We start from the raw sequence: 20,253 nt of genomic DNA on the forward strand, positions 1-20,253 counted from the left end.
TTTTGAACAACGTACAATTACGCTGAACCAGACAGAGTATGCAGGTATATTTCTGATCTTTTCATTAAAAAAAGGCAACACGTTGTTGTCTTCCCGTTGGCCACCTGAGATTTAGTTTAGATGAGCAGTTAATGCTGGAGGAATTACATTTTTTGAGAACACATGATGTCAAATATTGATTTTGTAGGTTTGTTTTATGCTGATTTTTTTTTTTTTTTTTGTCTTCTCCTCGCAGAAAGCAATATGACCATGTCTTTGTCCAGCAACTCGTCGGAAGTTCTGGAGGGTGAGGCCATCCAGTTGACCTGCACTGTCCGCTCCACTATAGGCAGCCTCTCTGTACTTTGGCAGTGGACAGACAGGCAGGGCAGTGGGCCAGCCGTCACCATTGCCAGTGTGGACCGGGATGGGACCGTCCGGCCTGGTCCCACGTACCGCGAGCGCAGCAGCTACGGTGACATTCGGTCGGAGCGTGTCCGCTTCGACACGTACGTGCTGTCACTCTTCAACTCCTTCCCCTCTGATGACGGACAGTATCGCTGCACCGCCACCGAGTGGATCCAGAGCACTCCGGAACCTGATGAAACGTGGCAGCAGATCGAGCAGAAGTCAGCTTCCAGTACAGTCACCGTCAAATCCGTCGGTAAGAGACCCACGGGCGTGGCGCGGGTCTCAGTCAACTGTAGGTTTATTTGAAATGAAAGCAGGTACAGTTGATGCCAAAATGATTCACCCCCATGAAATTAGGAAACACTCTATTCTCCACCAAAATGACCATTAACAACAAGTGATGATATCTTGGAATCAAATACTCTATTAATAATACAATTATTATAATAATACAATACAAATAATATAATTATTAACCCCCTAATAGTCAATAGTGTGCCCTTTCTGAGCCACAAGTAACCAGTCTCTTAGAGTAGGTTGGCGCAGGTCTCCTGAGGAATTTTGGCCTGTTCTTCCATTACAAATTGTTCTAGCTGGTCCAAATCGCATGGTTTCTGAGCGTGGACGTTCACTTTGAACACCTGCCACAGCTTGGATCTGGGCTCGGTGGTCGTCTGTGTTTTTTTTTTTTTTTTTTTTGGGCTGGGCTCGGAGGTCGTCTGTGTTTTTTTTTTTTATTTTTGTATATTTATTTGTATTAAAATCCCAGTTAAGTTGTGCTCTTATGCAAGGTACAGCAGTTCTAGACACTGTGAACAGCTTGGAGATGGCAGTGTGGCTTCCCCCACTGATTTCTGAGCTCCAGATTTCCTTTGTCTCGTTATTTCCTTCGTGAGTAACAGTTGTCCCTCTCATGTGTTCCAGTGCCCTGTAACTGATTCAGTGTTCTTTGCAGAAATGTGGTTTGTTTAATTGATATAGGTGTGCTTTGAAAACAAAAATTAATATGGGGCTAATACTTTGACCACCTCATTTTTTATTATATTTAATTCTGCAAACATTGGGAAGATGTTCCATAATTCTTGGGGCCCAATAAATTTGGCCTCAACTGTACATTAGGTCAAACAGGAGCACTTTATAAGCTCAGGCAGATGAAGTGTAAAGTTTTAATTTCTACTATTTAAATTTCCCCTGGAAATGAAAGTTAAGTGATTGTCATTGTGAAACACTGCAGAACAGCACATTGTGACTCAATGAAATGTGTCCTCTGCTTTTAACCATCACCCTGAGTGAGCAGTGGGCAGCCATGACAGGCGGCCGGGGAGCAGTGTGTGGAGACGGTGCTTTGTTCAGTGGCACCTTGTCGGACCGGGATTCGAACCGGCAACCTTCTGATTACGGGGCCACTTCTTTAACCGCTAGGGGCCACCACTGACCCAAATGATGTCAGTTATCAGCTGATGAGCAAATCCTGTTAGTGGCTGGTGAACGGCCATTACATGTGTTGCCATGACAACAGTAATTTACAGTAATGAGTAAGATTTTAAGAAACTGTGCCAGTTACACCATGGGACAGTGCATGGCTGTGTCATTTATTTATGTATTTATTGTATACGAATAGATATGACTACTGAGAAGGACAAACCTCCCGTAACTTCCTCCCAGACTACTGCATTCTGGGGTTTGTGGGCGAACCGTGGCAGATGTGCACGTTCATCTCCGCCTGCTTGTTACTGTATGTTCTGTTTTTTTCTTCCTAATGAAGAATCAGTTCATGCTGGCAGAGACTACGCTGCAGTTTCAGGGTGGTGGGTGGGAATTCATGCAGTTTTAACAAGGCTTACAGAAGCTGGGAGGAGAGGACAGTGTTGTGCCTGAGCCTGTGTGGGTGGGCGTGGAATAAGGATGGGCGGAGCAGTTTAATTAGAATTAGAATTGAACAAACAGTTATATGATAAAAGAGTTACTTTTACTGGAATAAACAACCGGAATCACAGAAAGATGACAAATGAATAAGTTATTTTGCATTGACCAAATCTTTTTTCTTTTCTTCCCAGAATCGTCCTTCTTTGTTTCTGCCTCATCACGGACCCCCAGTGTGACGTTTGGAGACTCATTTGACTTGCAGTGCATCGTGAAGCCGCGACATAACCCCAACGTCCCCGCCTCCGTCACCTGGCGCTTCCAGCAGGCTGGCGGCGACGGCCACTTCAGGGACCTGGTGACGTTCACGCGGTCCGGAACGCTGCGCTGGGGCGAGCAGCTGCTGGGCCTGGGCACGCGCACCACGGTCGACCACTCGGCCGCCAATACCAACTTCCGCCTCAGCGTCACCCAGGCGGGCCGCAAGGAGGCCGGCACGTACCAGTGCGTCGCTGTTCTGTACCGCCGCAACTATGACGCCACATGGGCGGAGGTGGCCAACCGCACCTCCAACCTTCTGGGCATCAGCGTGCTGCAGCCAGGTGAGCACCCCAGACGCGGCGTCTTCACGAGACCCAGGCCCAAAAAGAATAGCGCTCTACGTCACAAGATGCATTGAACCAGAGGGGCTGGATTGTGCTGTCGGTTGCGTGTTAACACTTTATGGTTTTATAATACAGTTTTTACTTCCCACTGGTGGTCTGCGTAGTGATTTTTGCTTCTGTGCTGCTTCCTGTCGGCTTTTTGCGGGGGTGACTGTCAGTGAGAAGAGAGCTTGTAGAGTCCGTAGTCCTGCGTGACTAAGAGCTCTCTGTTTAAGCTGATAAGTTTCGGTCCTTGGCTGAGGCGCCGCGGTCTTAATTGTGCGTGAAGGCAAGAGCTCTGTCCCCTAGGGAACATTATGGAGGACAGGTCAGCAGAAGAATGCGAGGGAGGGAGGAGGGGGGTGTTTACGTGCTCCTCCCACAAAGGATGCTGATTAGAGGAGGAAGGAAATGATGAGAGGAAAGAGAGAAACCTCTTACTTCTGCCTTTATTCTAATAATTGAGCACTTGAGTCTCCCACTCAAGAAACAAGCCCTGTTGTCAGACACCATTAGCCAAGACACACGTTTATACAGACATTATAGGCAGAACCAATACAAGTGGAATTACACCGTTTTCCATGATTAGTTTAATACAAAAAATGATTACAAGATCTTCCATTGTAATTGAACCTTTTTAACTATTAAACTACTTTTTAATAAAAAAAATAACAACATGAGTTTTTTTTTTTTTTTTTTTTGTCATTTTCTTACGTATGATTGCTGACTGTGCATGGGTCTCTCCCGATATATACCCCAGATATCATGCATTGGAAAATTAACAATCAGTTCTAGATAGAAAACCTTGGCCTCCCACCTCCATGCCATGTATAGTTACTCCTGCATATGTACATGTACATATAGACTATTACACACATACACACACACACACACACACACACCTCAATAGGAGAGTTGTAGCCTCTTTACCTACCATACTATATAAAGAAATGCCACTTTTAACTGATGAATCACGACTGTAACTGAGTACAGTACTGACAGATCTAAACAGTTATGACTAATAACTAATAACAACCGAATAAACAGAGTGAACAATAGATATTAACGTTATTGAGCCCTTTCACTATACTAATACACAGCACTGATACACAAATAATGGCAAGAAAGATAGTAGATATATGACTGGGTCAGCAAATAGGCCCGATTCTGCTGACTGTGCGTGCTATAGTCTTCTGTGCATTCGATCAACACTATAACAGAGCAGCCCAGACAGCAGGGAGAAATGAACGCATGACACTTTACTGCTCATCCCTACATCCCTATCACTTTATTTATTGTCGGTTTACATGTAGTTGTAGTTTCACGGTTTTGGAACTCATGCAGGAACGTGTAAAGTTCTTCTGTACTGCTGTGTGTTATGCAGCAGCCTGACATTCTGCTCTGGTGGGTGGAATGAACTCAAACCCGAGAAGTCAAACATTCTGCTCTTTTTGGCATAGTACACACACACACACACACACACACACACACACACACACTAGGCATAACGTGAGCCAGTCATTCAAATTTCCATTTGCTTTTTTCTTTTTCTCTTCTGGCTAAATGAAATGGTTGAAAATGTCTCAAAGTTGAAACTGTTGTCAGGGTAATGATGTGTGAAATCATTGTGTGTCTGACTTGATACATTATTGAACAGTGTTAAACCATGGTTCAGTATGTATGAGGGGACTTGCCGTGAACGTGTAAATGGGGAGGCATCTAGCAACCCTTAACTATAGGTAACTCTTACCTGTGAAATAATTACTGTGTGCAACGTTGCTGCTTCGCCCTGTTTTTGAAGCTTCTTCCCAGCTTCAGGTCATGAAGAGAAGCAACGTTCCTGAGCCGCAGTGGAAGTGCTGTGGCTCTGGGGTTCAGGGCTCAGGAACAGAGGGAACCGAGAGGTCAGGCTCTCTCCCCTTCATCCACCACTCCTTCTCCTTGTTCTTTGTGTGGTTTTGTAGTGCCATTCATTATTTGTAGCTGGTGGTTATGAATGCAAATGACATGTAGATAAATGAGGGAGAACATAGTCTCTAAGCAGCAGTGCCATTAGCCGTTTCACATGCTGCCTCTACTGTTTGAAGTTGTGGGATTAGTTGAAGTGTTTTGAGGATGAGGGATTAACAGAAAATGTATCAGCACTGCTGCAGAAGGCTCACTGCTGTGGTGGTGGCAGTGACAGAGCTGGGGTCAGGGGTGTCAGTAAAGTCTTCCAGTATCCAAACCCAAAAGCCTGTTAGAACTTTTTAAAGCATCACAATATGTAAAAATCATACAGTACAGGCCAAAAGTTGGGACCCACCTTCTCATTCAATGTGTTTTCATGACCATTTACTTTTGGTAGATTCTCACTGAAGGCATCAAAACTATGAATGAACACATGTGGAGTTATGTACTTAACAAAAAACGTGAAATAAGTGAAAACTTGTTTTACATTCTAGTTTCTTCAAAATAGCCGCCCTTTGCTCTGATTACTGCTTTGCACACTCTTGGCATTCTCTCGATGAGCTTCAATGGTTTTCCAACAGTCTTGAAGGAGTTCCCAGAGGTGTTTAGCACTTGGTGGCCCCTTTGCCTTCACTCTGCAGTCCAGCTCACCCCAAACTATCTCGGTTCAGGTCCGGTGACTGCCGCAGCACTCCATCACTCTCCTTTTTGGTCAAACATAATGATCGTCCACTTGGGGACACAATTAAAGTTTTTGCAATTTTCCCGACTGACTGACCTTCATTTCTTAAAGTAATGATGGCCACTCGTTTTTCTTTAGTTAGCTGATTGGTTCTTGCCATAATATTAATTTTAACAGTTGTCCAATAGGGCTGTCAGCTGTGTACTAACCTGACCTCTGCACAACACAACTGATGGTCCCAACCCCATTAATAAGCAAGAAATTCCACTAATTAACCCTGATAAGGAACACCTGTGAAGTGAAAAGCATTTCTGGTGACGACCTCATCGAGAGAATGCCAAGTGTGTGCAGAGCAAAGAAACTAGAAATAAAACATGTTTTGAGTGTGTGTGTGTGTGTAGAGATGGATATAGAGGTGTATTTTTCACCTGTGTAATATCATGGGACTTCAGATATTCCCGGCTTCCAGATCTTTCAGTGGTTCCAAAGTTCACCTGATTTTCATAAATCAACCATCTTTGATGTGTATATGCAAATAGCAGTAGGTCAATATTTAGTTCACTGAGAAGTATATTCTATAATGGCAATATTTTTATGCATCTCTTAATTAATCTCAATAAATTCTGTTGTCACTATGCAGTTTATGTCCCATTTTGTCTTGTGTCAAATGCATTATTATTATTATTATTAATATTATTATTATTATTATTATGATATGACATTTGGTCTGAATAAAGCCTGTACGTCACTGTAGCAGGACTGTATGTGTTTGTCTCAGTGCTGGTGGCCTTCAGTTGCTGTCAGAACTGGGTCTGGGTGTCTCCATCTCTCTGGAGCCATGTGACTGTTGGCACCGATGAGCTTTCCTCACCACCTGCGTTTTTATCTGAGAATAAAAGTGAGCTCCAGCTGGCCTGCAAAGAGAATCTTCCTTCAGCCAACATCTTAGTGGAGGTGCTCTGTGCCAACGGGCTTTCACTTATTCACACCTATAATGAATGATGAAATAGCATAGACACACAAGCTCTCTGTTAAAGAAGGTCCACATATTGCACCTCCCGAGTGTGGAAAGTCCAGCTGTCCTCCAGGTGCATCCTGGTGTTAAGATGGCCATGTCTGTTCAATCTCCGAGGCCCTCTGACTGGTTCAGTGTCCATCTACTGCAATATCCTCATTAACCAGCACCCAGAACACCCATAATTGACCTTTGTTTACAGATGAGACATGCTTAATGAGTCCCCTCATTATGACCCAGAAGTCAGGGTGAATGGGGTGTAAATGGGCTGACATTCACCATCTGTGGTCCAAAAGGCTAGCTTGCTGCTGAAATATGATTACTGCTGATGGATTTTTTTTTCTTTCTTTCTTCTTATTTGTTTATGATTAAAATTTTGTGGAGTTGGAGCTTGCATGTGCCTCCACCACACCCCTGAAAATCATTTCTTAACCAAAGCAGTGGCATGTGAATATGAAATAATTTGTATGTTCTTGATCGAGTTTAATTCTTTTTTGTTAGTCTCATAAGAAATGTGTGAAGGGAAATCATGTTCAAATCAAGTTCCCTTCAAAAATTCCCCTCTTCCCTTTCACCCCAATAAAACGATTGCATTTAAAAAGCAATAATTCTGAATTTTACCCAGGTACATCACACTGCTTCATGATTGTTTCTGAAATGCTTTATTAATGGATTACTCCATAATGCATACAATATTTCCTGCTATGCAACCAGAAATTGAAGCAAACAAGTTTTGCTTTCGCCATTACAACATTGATGGCAGTCATGTGGTCTCAAAGTAAACCTTTTAATTGGTGTCCTATACAATAACTGGCATCCATGTAAAGATAAAGATGTTTAGTGAATAATCATCTCACTTTGACTAAACTTTCGAGGAGGTACAGATGCCAAATTTTCTTAGTCATAACAGGACACAAACCAGATAAAGTAGAAGTGTGATAATATTCATTAAACTATGGATGGTAATGGTAAACTCCAAGGATCCATGAAGTTGCAGAAGGAGAGAGCTGTGAATTGTCCAGGTAGATAGGTAGATCCTGAAGTGGTGAAGAATCTGCTGGAATGAATATTAGTCCAGTTTTGATGGGATTTTGATGGAGTTTGGATGATGGGCTGCCATTCAAGATGAAATGTCAGTTAGACATGCAGAGAAGTGGCATGTAGATCTGAAGGAGGAAAAGAGAAGATGAAATGTGTGTTGTCGGCAAAGTAGTGGTAGGATAACCCATGTGGGGGAATGACCTCACCAAGTGATCTTGTGGAAAAAAAGGAGAGGACCAAGTACTGAGGGATGCCCTGAGGGATGCCAGTGGACAGTCGTGGATCCTTGGTAAGACCACTCAAGGTAGGAAGCAAACCACTGCCATGCCGAGCTCCGAATTCCAAATCTCTTCAGGATAGACAAGAGAGTCTTGTGGTTAACTGTGTCAAATACTGCAGAGAGGTTGAGGAGAATAAGAACAGATAAGAGTTTTGCTGATCTGGCCGCATGCAGTAGGTTTGAGTCCGAGTCAAGTTGTGATTTATTTTTTTTTATATTTCCTCTCTGCTGCTCTTTGTTCTCTTTGATGCTGCGCAACGTCTCAGATTGCCAGGGACCAGGGGGAGAAGTCTTTTTAGGTTTGGAAGATAGAGGACAGAGATGATCCATGGAAAGGGAAAGTGAGTTGTCTCCGGTGGTAAGGAGTCAGATGTTGAAATATGTGTAAGGGTCCACGGAGAGACAGATGAAGGTGAGACAGAGTGAAGGTTATGTGGAATGAATGATGGATGGTCAGTCTTAGATCTAATAGGTAGAGTAAGGGTGAAGAACATAAAGTGGTGGTCAGAGACGTGAAGAGGAGTGGGGAAAAATGTCGGTAGGTGGAGAGGGACGACTTAAAAACAGATCCAGGACATTCCCTCCTTTCAAGATTCAAGAGAGGTTTATTGTCAGTGCAACAGTATACACAGTACAGTGGAAATGATAAAGAAAGGAAAAAATATATCTATATATACACTAAACTATACTAACTAAAACTTAAATACTGTACAGAGACGATAAAAGAAAAGTAAAACTTTTCTGTGCACTGAACAAGGACTAACAGGACAACATCATGTTAGGATGCTTGTAAGAGGATATGCTGCGTATGTCAAACAGGACACACAAGACAAGACAAACATGTGCAAAATGAGCAGAATGTTAGAAGGTGCTTAATGTGGATTTGTTGTTGAGTTTATCGTTGTTCTGGTGATGGCGGTGCATTGAGAGCTCTGACTGCTTGGGGGAAGAAGCTCTTGCAGCATCTGGCAGTTACGGTTCTGCCAGACAGTAGGAGGGAGAACAGGACATGTTGAGGGGTGGTGAGAGTCCTTCATAAATAGTGTGTGGAAGAGCTGCTGCTGTTGGCCAAAAAGAAAGAGGGAAGAAGAAGATGGGAAGAAGGCAAGACCTTTGGATTTTGTCTAGTGGAAGGTTGAAGTCACCCAGGAGAGTTGAAGGGGTGTCTAATGGGAAGATTGCTGAGCAGAGTGTCCAATTCATCAATAAAGGTTCCCAGTGACCCCAGAGGGAAATATATGACTATGAGAAAGCTGCTCACCAGAGAAGAAACTAAGATGTCATGGAACTCAAAGAAAGAGATTTTAAGATGTGTGAGAGGCAGTGGTGTGAAGGACCAATTCCTTCGCACCACCTCTCCCAGTTTTCCTCATGGTGTGAAACTATAGGCAGAAGAGACACCAGCGGGTGCAGCTGTATTCTGAGGGGATATCTAAGTACCTGTTAATGCCAAGACGTCCAGGAAGTGGAGAGCAGTAAGGGCAGAGATGAAGTCAGCTTTTTAACAGCGTTCCATGGCCCACCTACCACTCTTGTTTGAGTAGTAGATGCCAGTATGGGGTAACAGAGTTTCTGCAGCGTGACTATGTTCCCCTAAGACCGTAAGAGATAGTTACTGAGATGGGTTTCAGACACACCGCTCTGCCCACTGCTCACTAAGGGTGATGGGTTAAATGTGCAGGGCCAACTTGCCAAATCTGAACATTGAGAAGCTCTTGGCAGGTGCTTGCTGACACTTTACAATGAGGGTGGCTCATAACCCACTCTGTTCCGGGCAAACCCAAAATGCCTGAACACAAGAGGCATGGCTGCCATTCTAATAGCCCAACCTAGATTAATCACTATCTAAGCATCTATCATGACGATTAATACTATAATTAAAGGCTGATGCCATGAAAATTAAGCAAAAGGTGGCCCAAAAGAAGCTCAAATTGCTGAAAAAGCATATTGAACATATGGGGCTCTGAAGGGTGCCCATGCCCACCAGTCAGGGTTCTGGCATCAATTGAACTGTGTTTCACAATGACAATCACTTCACTTTCACTTTTCGACAATCCCATTTTCTGCTAGTGCTTGTGATAGTGCTTTGCATAGATGACCACTGGCAGTCTTTTAGTCAGTCACAGAGCAACGGCTTTTCTGGTCCAAATAATTCCATAAGGGTTGAGTTCGGGGCTTCGGAAGTATCTATTCCAAAAGTTTAATGTTATCATAATTGGTTGTAAACTGAACAAACCAGAATGCGTGTTTGGGATCATTGTCCTGCAGAAACACCCAGTTTCATGTCCAGGTTTCGCAATTGATTTGAGGTCATGCTCAAGTATTCAGAGGCAGTCCCGTCAAATGAAACCCTTTTTCTTGGAGAAAGCTACTTGCTCAAATTGAAATCTGCAAAACTCTTGCTGTGCCGTATAAAAATCTAGATCTAGGTCTGCTTCTCCATGTTTAGGGGAGTGTTGCCCTCAGCTGTCAATAGTTCTCGGAGCTGCTGGTGTTGAGGCTAGAGAAAAGTTTGTCTCCTGACTCCCTTTTTTTTTGGACAACATGTACTATTAATTGCCATATTGGCAGTGTCTACTGTTTTTGTACAGGAGGGTGGATTTAACTTTGGCGGAGAGGACAGACCGGTTCATTAACAACCCCACATAATTCCCCCAAGCGTAATTACATAGTCAGATAGGACTGGATATTTTCGACAAACATGAAAGAATTATGGATGCATTAGCCACATTACCATAGATATTAGATTCCCATTATGCCGGTGAATTTAGTGCTGCATGGCTTTGCTGTTCGTATTAGCAGTCATTCTTGCTGTCATGTTTTTTAATAAACTTACCCACCACCCCAAATCAATCACTGCTCAAAGAGCTGTTCCTCCTCCTCAGATGTTTTTTTTTTTTTTTTTTTTTGTCTTAATGTCCCCGTCACGCTTGTCTCATGCGTTCTGCCTGGTTTTGTCCCCTCACTCCCCTAAGCACTCACCGCTTCAGCTGCCTACGCTTTCTTCACCCCTTTCTCCTCTCCTTCCCTCCGCTTAATGCAGCATGCCAACGATCAGCCAGCACCTTATCTGGCTTCTCAGACCCCCACCGCGATGAACTGTTCACAAAGAACCGTGAGATGCAACTGTTCCTATGCAGGGAGGCTGAACAGAGATAATAGACGAACATCAACCAAGAAACATTACAAATATCATTTTGACAGGCAAAAAAAAAAGGTAGGATGAATGAATGCTATAAAACTAATGTTTATTTAAAGGTCCCATTTTATATGCCTTCAGTCGAGTAAAATGACTCTAATGCTCTACAAAGCCCTGTCTGCAAATACTGAAACCGCAGATCCAAGGATGAGGTTGATAATAGAAGCTCTTTCAAAAATTTCATCTCTCAGATGACTGCAAAGATGAGTCCAAAAATGTCCAGAACATTTCATCTGGAATCATGGGGACAATGTGAGGCCTTTTTAATGCATTCACAAGATGCTCGGCGAATTCCTCTCTCTTTTTACATGAATTTGAAGAAATTAGCTGCCTTTTTTAAGCATGTTGTGTGCTGTGCATGGAGCAAACAAAAGACTGTTGCGTCTGTGCCAGGCATTTTTCCCCTTAAAAGGGAAGCACCGTCTCTCCGTCGTTAATATGTCCTGCTTTTCAACCGTTCATCGGCTCTTTACTTCTCTCTCACCCAAGTCTCATTCTCACCTCCCAGCATTTATTTTACTGAGCAAAAATCTTTGGTAAGTGGGTGGTGGAGTGGATCACTTCTGTGTGAAAACTGACATCATGTGTGCAGTCAGAAGTGTAATGCTGCTCCAGAGAACAATATTGGGGGGAAATCTTATTATAAAATGTCTTTTGATACAATTTACAATTTTTTTGATACAGCGAAAGATATAATAGTTTTAAGCAATGTGCATTTGTCACAATCTAGGGCTGCATGATTTCATTCATGAATAGTGTTTTTTTTTTTTTTTGTGGTAGCCTGATGTATTTATGTACTTTGTGATTTGATGGTGGCTCATTTTAAATTCTAAAATCGCTCCCATGTGCTACACATTATGGGAAAATTGTCCTCGCAATCATAAAAGAAGTTCACATCCTGCTTTTGGATTTATGGATGGGTTAAATATAAGATGATGGCATGATTTCATCTGCTGAATCTTAAGTATTTTGTGTACTGGATTATAATCAGTTCATTCCCTTTTTGCCAGTGACAGTAGCATAGAAGGTAACACACTAGCGTATGGACCCAGGTTCAAGTCCAACTTACTACCATTGTGTCCCTGAGCAAGACACTTAACGCTGATTCTAAGTCGCTCTGGATAAAGGCGTCTGATAAATTCTGTAAGTGTAAATGTCATAAACTGTTTCATTACTATATTGTTGAGGCAGTGGGGGACAGTTGGTGCTTGGGGAACAACAGATATAGTTTGAGAGCCGCAGGCCTGGATGTTTAGCCACATAAAATGTCTGGATTGGTGGTGGTCACACTTGATGTATCTTAACGTCATGGTTTCTCATGGCTCTGCTTCCAGTCTGTATCTCTCCCCCCCTCTCACCTCTACCTCTTGATCTCTCTCTCTCTCTGCCCTGCAGTGAGCAAGCTGCGAGTCCACAAGTCTAACCAGAGTCTGCAGTTTGTGGAGGACAGCCGCGTGCGGGTCAACTGCTCTGTGACGTCCCAGACCAGCCCAGAGTCCCAGCATGCCGTGCTGTGGTACGCACGAAAGGGTGAGGGTGGGGATCCTGACGAGCTCCTGCTGAAGATTGAGCGCAGCGGAGCGTTTGAGTATGGTGCCTATGCCGAAGAGGAGCGCCTACGCAGCCGAATTCAGTCCGAGCGTCTGTCCCCACGCCTCTACGGCCTCACCCTGCACCGCGCAGAGATCAGCGACTCCGGGACTTACTACTGCCTGGTGGAAGAGTGGCTGATGGACCCGGATGGAGCCTGGTACCGCGTAGGGCACGACTCGTCCGGCTTCACCCACATGCTGGTTAAGCGGCCAGGTGAGAGTGGACAGAGTGGGTGGGGTGTCATCTGTGTTAGGTGTTCCTAAAAAGTTGGGCATTAGAACTGGACCATAGAGCAAAGGATGATTGACTGGTAGATGTTTTGGGCCAACTGGTATATGAAGGAAGATAGTAGTAATGGTATAATTGGGGCAGTGGGGCCTAGCTGTTAAGGAAGCACCCCCATAATCAGAAGGTTGCCGGTTCGAATCCTGATCCGCCAAGGAACTCAGCAAAGCACCGTCCCCACACACTGCTCCCTGGGCGCCTGTCATAACTGCCCACTGCTCACTAAAAGCAGAGGACACATTTGCCTGTGTACACCGTGTGCTGTGCTGCAGTGTATCAAAATGACAATCACTTCACTTTCAGTTGACCCTTCAGAGCCCCATTTTCAGCAATTTGAGCTTCTTTTGGGCCACCTTGTGCTTAATTTTCATGGCATCAGCCTTTAATTATAGTATTAATTGTCATGATGGATGCTTAGATAGTGATTAATCTAGGTTGGGCTATTAGAATGGCAGCCATGCCTCTTGTGTTCAGGCATTTTGGGTTTGCCCGGAACAGAGTGGGTTATGAGCCACCCTCATTGTAAAGTGTCAGCAAGCACCTGCCAAGAGCTTCTCAATGTTCAGATTTGTCAAGTTGGCTCACTTCTCACATGAGTTCCTGCCAGTGTTGCCCACTTCTTCTTGGCCTCAGCTCCACTAATGCCTTTGTGGGCTCAGCTCTCACCTTTCCTGAGCCCTGATTGACCGTCTACCACCCAAAAGCATCGATTGGATTGTCCAAATGCGGCAGTGGTGGTCTAACGGTTAAGGAAGCGGCCCCGTAATCAGAAGGTTGCCGGTTCGAATCCCGAGCTGCCAAGGTGCCACTGAGGTGTCACTGAGCAAAGCACCTTCCCAACACACTGCTCCCCGGGCGCTTGTCATGGCTGCCCACTGCTCACTCATGGTGATGGGTTAAATGCAGAGGACAAATTTCACTGTGTGCACCGTGTGCTGTGCTGCTGTGTATCACATGGGACTTCACTTAACTTAACTTAATCACTTAACTTAATCAAATGGGTTGTACATCACCATATTTGAGATTATTGCTAGGGAATGGTTAATTACTGACTCCTAAATCTTCACTCCGAAAGGTTTTGTTCCAGTTCACCTTAACTAAAGAAACTGTCATTTTTAGCCTGAACCCAGATCTCAGTGATGATGTGAGGCTCCACACCCTTTTTTTAGAGCTGTGGTTGTGCATTACAAATGCAACACCTTCAATTCATCATCGCTCTGAAAGAATATTTATATCATACACCACAGTTCTTGGCAGACAGCTTTCCAAATGAAACAGAGCGACCATAGACCTTCACATCTACAAACACACACACACACACACACATAAGTATATGTGCCAAGTGGATGCAAATGTGGCGTGTTGCTCTGCTCTCCTCCAGATTTACGGCTGCAGGTGGAAGAGTCTGAGACGAACATCACAGTGGGGGCAGCTGGATCCATCCGGTTGGGCTGCAGCATTATGTCCCAGTCTTCCAGAGACTCGCGTTTCTCCGTCTCCTGGTACGTGGTACGCTCCGGCTGGGGGGACGGCGAGGACGCACAGCAGCGTGACTGCGTCTTCTCCATCGGCCATGATGCTGTATTTGGCAACGGGAACTGTAGCCCAATCGAAGATCCGGGGCCAACCTCCCGTCTGCAGTTCGAGAGGACCGCCTCAGACCTCTACAGCCTCACCATCCAGAAGGCCCGGCCCGCCGACGCTGGATACTACTACTGCCATGTGGAGGAGTGGCTGCTGAACCCACGCAACGCCTGGTACCGCCTCGCAACCAACAACTCTGGAGTGACTTTGGTCAACGTACTTCAGCAGAGTGAGTAGCTACCTCGTGCCGAATAACGATCCGGCCAGAAGAAAATGGAGATGCTAAATGTCTAATTCTGGTTGTTTTTCCCTACAGCTTCCACCCTGCAGTCGGTGGTGTGCTCGAACGACTCCCTGTTCTACTTCATCTTCTTCTACCCGTTCCCGATCTTCGGCATCCTCCTCATTGCCATACTGCTGGTTCACTACAAGACACGCAGCTCCAGCAAGAACCAGGAGGGAAAGAATGGAGCCCCTTTGCTGTGGATCAAGGAGCCGCACCTCAGCTACTCCCCCACCTGCCTGGACCCTCCTGCCCTCAGTCTGCACCCAGGCTCTGTGGAGTGAGGATCTGGCGTCCTTCTCTCCCCTGTCACCCCGTTCCTCATGCTCGATCCGTCTCGCTCCTTTAATCTCTGTCTTTAGCTTTTCCTGCTGTGTGAACAGCACCGGGACGTCTTCTGGCCTGTCACCTGTGTGTCAAAGCTCCCAATCCAACTGTCCCCTTTTGGACCAAGTGTGACAGCAGCCTGGTGTGGCCAGTTGAATGAAGGTTGGCCTCGGAAGTTTTACTATTTATTTCATATTGTTGTGCAAACTGGACAATATGTTACTCTCCTGGGTAGAGTTCCTGCTTGGATGTACAATGTGATTGTACCCCCAACCCCCACTTTTTTTTATTAATATTATCATTCTGCCCCTAGTCCTGCATAAGCTTTTTATAAGTATTTGTTTTTTTGGTTTGTTTTTGTAAGACTAGCAAATTGCACTGCAAGACTGTAATGGTCTAAGGAAGGATCCACTGGAAAAGAAATGAAGAGTTTTGGAGGGAATCGTCTTCAGTTTATCATAAGGAGGCGGACTTATTACGACAATGATCAAGGTGGGACCTCTGTCCTCCCAGTGTCCACACTGCCAAGACCCTCTGGTGATTTGCGACCATCGTCATCCTCTAGTTCAACGAGAGCTTACAGAGACCCTAAAACATTCAGACTTCAATTCCTCTGTGTATTTGACCTATGAGCTCATCAGCTAATGGATGGATGTTGGTCGTTGTGTTCTAATAATCAGCTTTTTATCCTCTTATAGGTAGAATTGACCCCCATGAAGATATCTTCATTGTTGCCACTGTCTGTTGCTTGTGATGTGTCACTGATTCTTTTTTGCGAAATGAAGGAAGGTGTCACACCTTCCAGACGGAGGGACCTCAGAAGCTGCTCCTGCTGTTTAAGGGAAATTCCTAATGCCAACGGTTTTTCAGCAAAATGCTTTAGTGACACAGAGAGACTGTAATGTGTGTAGGATTTTGTAAATATGATTCTGCACCCCCTGCCGGATGATTATTGGAGGGCTCATAAAAGATTGTTTTAAATGTGGTTGTTTGGACGTCTTTTTGGGGGAAATATTTGTGATTGTGAGAGTGAAACGCAGCATGTGAACAATATGTGGCCGGGCCTGAATGAAGCTGCTGTGGAGCAGAAGATCTCAGTGGATGTGAGCAGTTTGACAAATCAACCTTTTCTTCGCATCGACACTGACAAAGATGAATCAGGCTCGTATTTAAAGTAGTCTCTGGTGAGCATTTTCACTTCACGTCTTTTAAATCGTATTTTCTACTGGGAACACAGTCTCTCCGTTTCTCACAACCATTACTGCCACTGCCGTAGTGCGGCAGCTGCTGGAAATACTGCTTTATGAATACTACTTTATTACATTAGTGTTGTTGGTTTGGTTTTCTTTCTAACTTGTGGCAGATTTTTCTGAGTTCCTTAATTCTGTATTTAGTTTTGACTATGTGCCATTACGCATTTGCCTGCAAGATGCGTGGCTCAGCTTTTGATTTGGGTTCAATTACATTAGCTTTGACTGCCAATTTTTATATATATATATATATATATATACACACACACACACATACACACACACACACACACACACACACACACACACACACACACACACACACACACACACACACACACACACACACATACATACATACATACATACATACATATGAAACTCCATTAGAAATTCACTCCAAAATGTAGTAGCCTGGGGTTTGTAGGGAGATTATTCAAATTATTCGGTGCCAGTATATCCTACTAAAAACCGTCAATATGAGCAGACTCTTTGCTGACTATAGTAAAAATCACTGTATGTACAGTCCACGTGGTTGTACCGTTTATTTATTCGGATGTACTTGAATGCCTCTGTACAATATCTGAACCATCATGACACTGCTGAGTTCGGCTGCTGGCATTTTAGGACTGTCTTTGCCTGCCTCGTTCAGAGCAGTAAGAGTACTGGGCCCGACAACCGTTCCCATGGCAGCCCCGGCGTTACGCCGTCTCTTCAAAAATGTGAAGTGCATGACGCGGGAGATGGCATGATGTTTGTGCCATCATGTAAGATCAATGCAAGTCAGCTATATGTGAATGCTAAAGCGTGGACATGGAGGTTTAACCCCTTTTCCCCTTACATTTTGCACTGTCCACTTCCAGTAGAATGTTGTATCCCTGTTGCTCAAGAGCCTGTTTGGCAGAGAGACTTACTATGTTACATGTACAGAACATATAGAGGTGTTCTACCTAAACATCATCAGAGCAGATTCATTACTAAAAAAAAAAAAAGTCAACCTCAAAGTGAACCTCAAATAAAGATGTACAGGAACTGTTGATCCCTGCTGTATATTACGTTGGAGCAATTCTGTCCTCTCAATTGAACAACTTCCATTTTTTTGATGTTGGTTTCACATCAAGACATTTTACAACATTTCTGTTGGATTAAACTCGGGACCTTGTGTTCCTGTGAGACATACTTTGCTCTCAGACTTATCCTCAAACCTGCGTTATATAACCAATCTTTTATAACACTGATGATGTTACATATAACGTTTATGTAGAAAAGGGTTCAAACACTGCTGTATATTAAGGGGTCTTTTTTTCAGTGCAATGTGGTTCCCAGGCAAGGTCCTTCTCCATCACATTCTGCCAATTGTACTTTGCACGAAGTGGAGAATCTGGCATGTTCATGTGGGTTGTACAGAATTATTATGGACTTTTTTTTTTTTTTTTAATATAACTTTAAATCTATTATCATTTTAATACTTCATACCCAGCTCACTCATTATGTTCTCACATGAGAGCTGCATGTAATGGCTGTACGGTGAATGGAGTTTTAACAAAAAAAAAATGTGGTGTTTTCAGTTCAGGCAGTACTGCTTTTTTTCAAGTGTATTTTTTATGTTCATCTTCAGAAATAGTGCACTGATTAATAAAGGCCATAGCATTCATTTTTATGTTTTTTGGTTTACATATTTGACTTAATTGTAGCAATCACTATCGTAATGAGTCACTTTGCCTTCATGTCAGTTCCTGCAATAAAAAACATATTCAGTGCATGTTGTATTAACATTCTGGATACATTTAATGCCCTTCCTATAGAGCTGAAACGCAATACGTAGCTGGCCTCGTTGCATGAACACACACATCTAGGTGTGGAATGCATGACATGGAAATTATTCCTTCTCTTGTGTATGGAATTTTAATAGACATCTAAATTGAGAGAATGTCAAATTTTAAAAATACACCCAATTAAAATACATGAGGCAGTCATTAAAATCCCACATTGACCTAAGAATACAATAGTAATTTTTTTGCCTGGTGAAATTAACCTCAAGTTCAAGTAGCATTTGAAACAGGCCTGGTCTTCCTCCAATATTACATCCTGTTAAAATGAGTCCCAACCCAAATGCAGACACCTTTGGAATGTGTCTGCAATGTTTTCTGAAGTACACATAAAACTGATCTTTCTGGCTCTGGCATTTCTTCACCTATTTACATTTACATTTAAGGCATTTGGCAGACGGCCTTATCCAGAGAGACTTACAACGTGCTTTCATGTTACCATAGATGAAGTGATCAGTTCTAGTTCATTAGGACCCCAACTATGAATACAATCTTTTTATTCACTCTTGTTGTGGATTCTCTACATAAGTTAGACAATAAGAAAGTTACAAGTTAATCTAAATATTCTCTAAACAGGAAGGTCTTGAGCTGCCATTTGAAAATACTCAGTGACTGAGCTGTTCTGACCTCGAGGGGAAGTTCATTCCACCACCGAGGGGCCAAGACGGAGAAGAATCTAGATGAATGTCTTCCTTTTACCTTCAGAGATGGAGGGACCAGGCGAGCAGTACTGGAGGCTCGGAGTATACGGGGTGCAGTGCGAGGTGTAATAAGGGCTGTGAGGTAGGATGGTGCTAGCATTTTAGGCCAGCATCAGTATTTTGAACCTGATGCGTGCAGCTACTGGGAGTCAGTGGAGGTAACGTAGCAGAGGGAACTTGGGGAGGTTGAAGATCAGTCGTATGAGTTGTAGAGGTTGGACGGTACTTAGAGGTAGACCAGCTATTTGTCTGAGGTATAAGGGAGGGTAGTGGTACACAGAACAGCATCTACTGTTAGAGCCTACATATTATCATGTTAAAATGAACAATTCTTATCCGTGACTAACTTTCTCCACAGGTTCAGTTCCCTAACTTTTCAACTGTCTGAATTCAACCGTTACAATATTCAGCCTCATCAATGCCGACCTAAACCCTGACCGTGCCTCACCTGGGAATCGGGTGACAATACTGTCATTTGGTCATGTTTGGTCATGTATTTATGCACAACATAGGTACAGTTCGAATGTCATGGTAAGTGTCAAAATGATATAATATACAAGTGGACATTGCAACGTACTTTGGTGAACAACTATAGCCAGAACTACTGTGCATTCTCCATCTACATGGATCAAACATTTTTATCTGTAAAAACAAAAGCGAAAGCAGCACAGCTCCCGGTGAATTGATTTCCAGAACCTCTTAGTGCGGCTGCCGGAGCCCATCCTGGGACACTGGGCACAGGGCGTGGCACCAGCCCAATGCAGGGTGCAGACACACATCTAGTCTACAGGCTTTTGGACAGCGGGAGGAAACCCACGCTCCGAGGCCCTAGCCAGGATTCAAACTCACAACCTTGGAGATGTGAGGCCATGTCGTTTACATTCGCCCCCTTATCCAGGGCACCTTACAATCAGTAGTGACAGGGACAGTCCCCCAGGAGACACTCAGGGTTAAGTGTGTTGCTCAGGGACACAATGGTAGTAAGTGGGGTTTGAACCCGGGTCTTTCTGGTCTTTTGGTTACCCACCAGACTACTACCAGCCTTTATTAGAAGATAAAAAATTGTAAATGCAGCGGTGCCAGTAAGTATGGTACATATGGGTGGTAGTAGCCTAGTGGGTAACACACTCGCCTATGATCCAGATGACCCAGGTTCAAATCCCACTTACTACCATTGTGTCCCTGAGCAAGAAACTTAACCCTAAGTTGCTCCAGGGGGGGGGACTGTTCCTGTAACTACTGATTGTAAGTCGCGCTGGATAAGGGCGTCTGATAAATGCTGTAAATGTAAAATGTAAACTATGCCTCATTGCAGGTTGCAAGCCAGCCCCGCCCAC

General features: G+C 44.0%; 1 protein-coding gene across 2 annotated transcripts in view; it reads left to right on the forward strand.

Annotated features, from left to right (window-relative positions):
- Positions 1-18,040, forward strand: part of igsf3 (immunoglobulin superfamily, member 3) — a 52,435-nt gene extending 34,395 nt beyond the window's left edge. For both annotated transcript variants that reach the window (XM_028992121.1, XM_028992122.1), the window contains exons 5-9: positions 236-643; positions 2,448-2,855; positions 12,460-12,870; positions 14,324-14,755; positions 14,843-18,040. In XM_028992121.1, the coding sequence (XP_028847954.1) occupies positions 236-643; positions 2,448-2,855; positions 12,460-12,870; positions 14,324-14,755; positions 14,843-15,093 (1,910 nt within the window). In that variant the 3' untranslated portion in view covers positions 15,094-18,040. The remainder of the gene's footprint in view (positions 1-235; positions 644-2,447; positions 2,856-12,459; positions 12,871-14,323; positions 14,756-14,842) is intronic.
- The last annotated feature ends 2,213 nt before the right edge of the window (positions 18,041-20,253 follow it).

This window comes from Denticeps clupeoides, chromosome 9 (genome assembly GCF_900700375.1).
Source record: "Denticeps clupeoides chromosome 9, fDenClu1.1, whole genome shotgun sequence".
Classification (NCBI taxonomy): domain Eukaryota; kingdom Metazoa; phylum Chordata; class Actinopteri; order Clupeiformes; family Denticipitidae; genus Denticeps; species Denticeps clupeoides.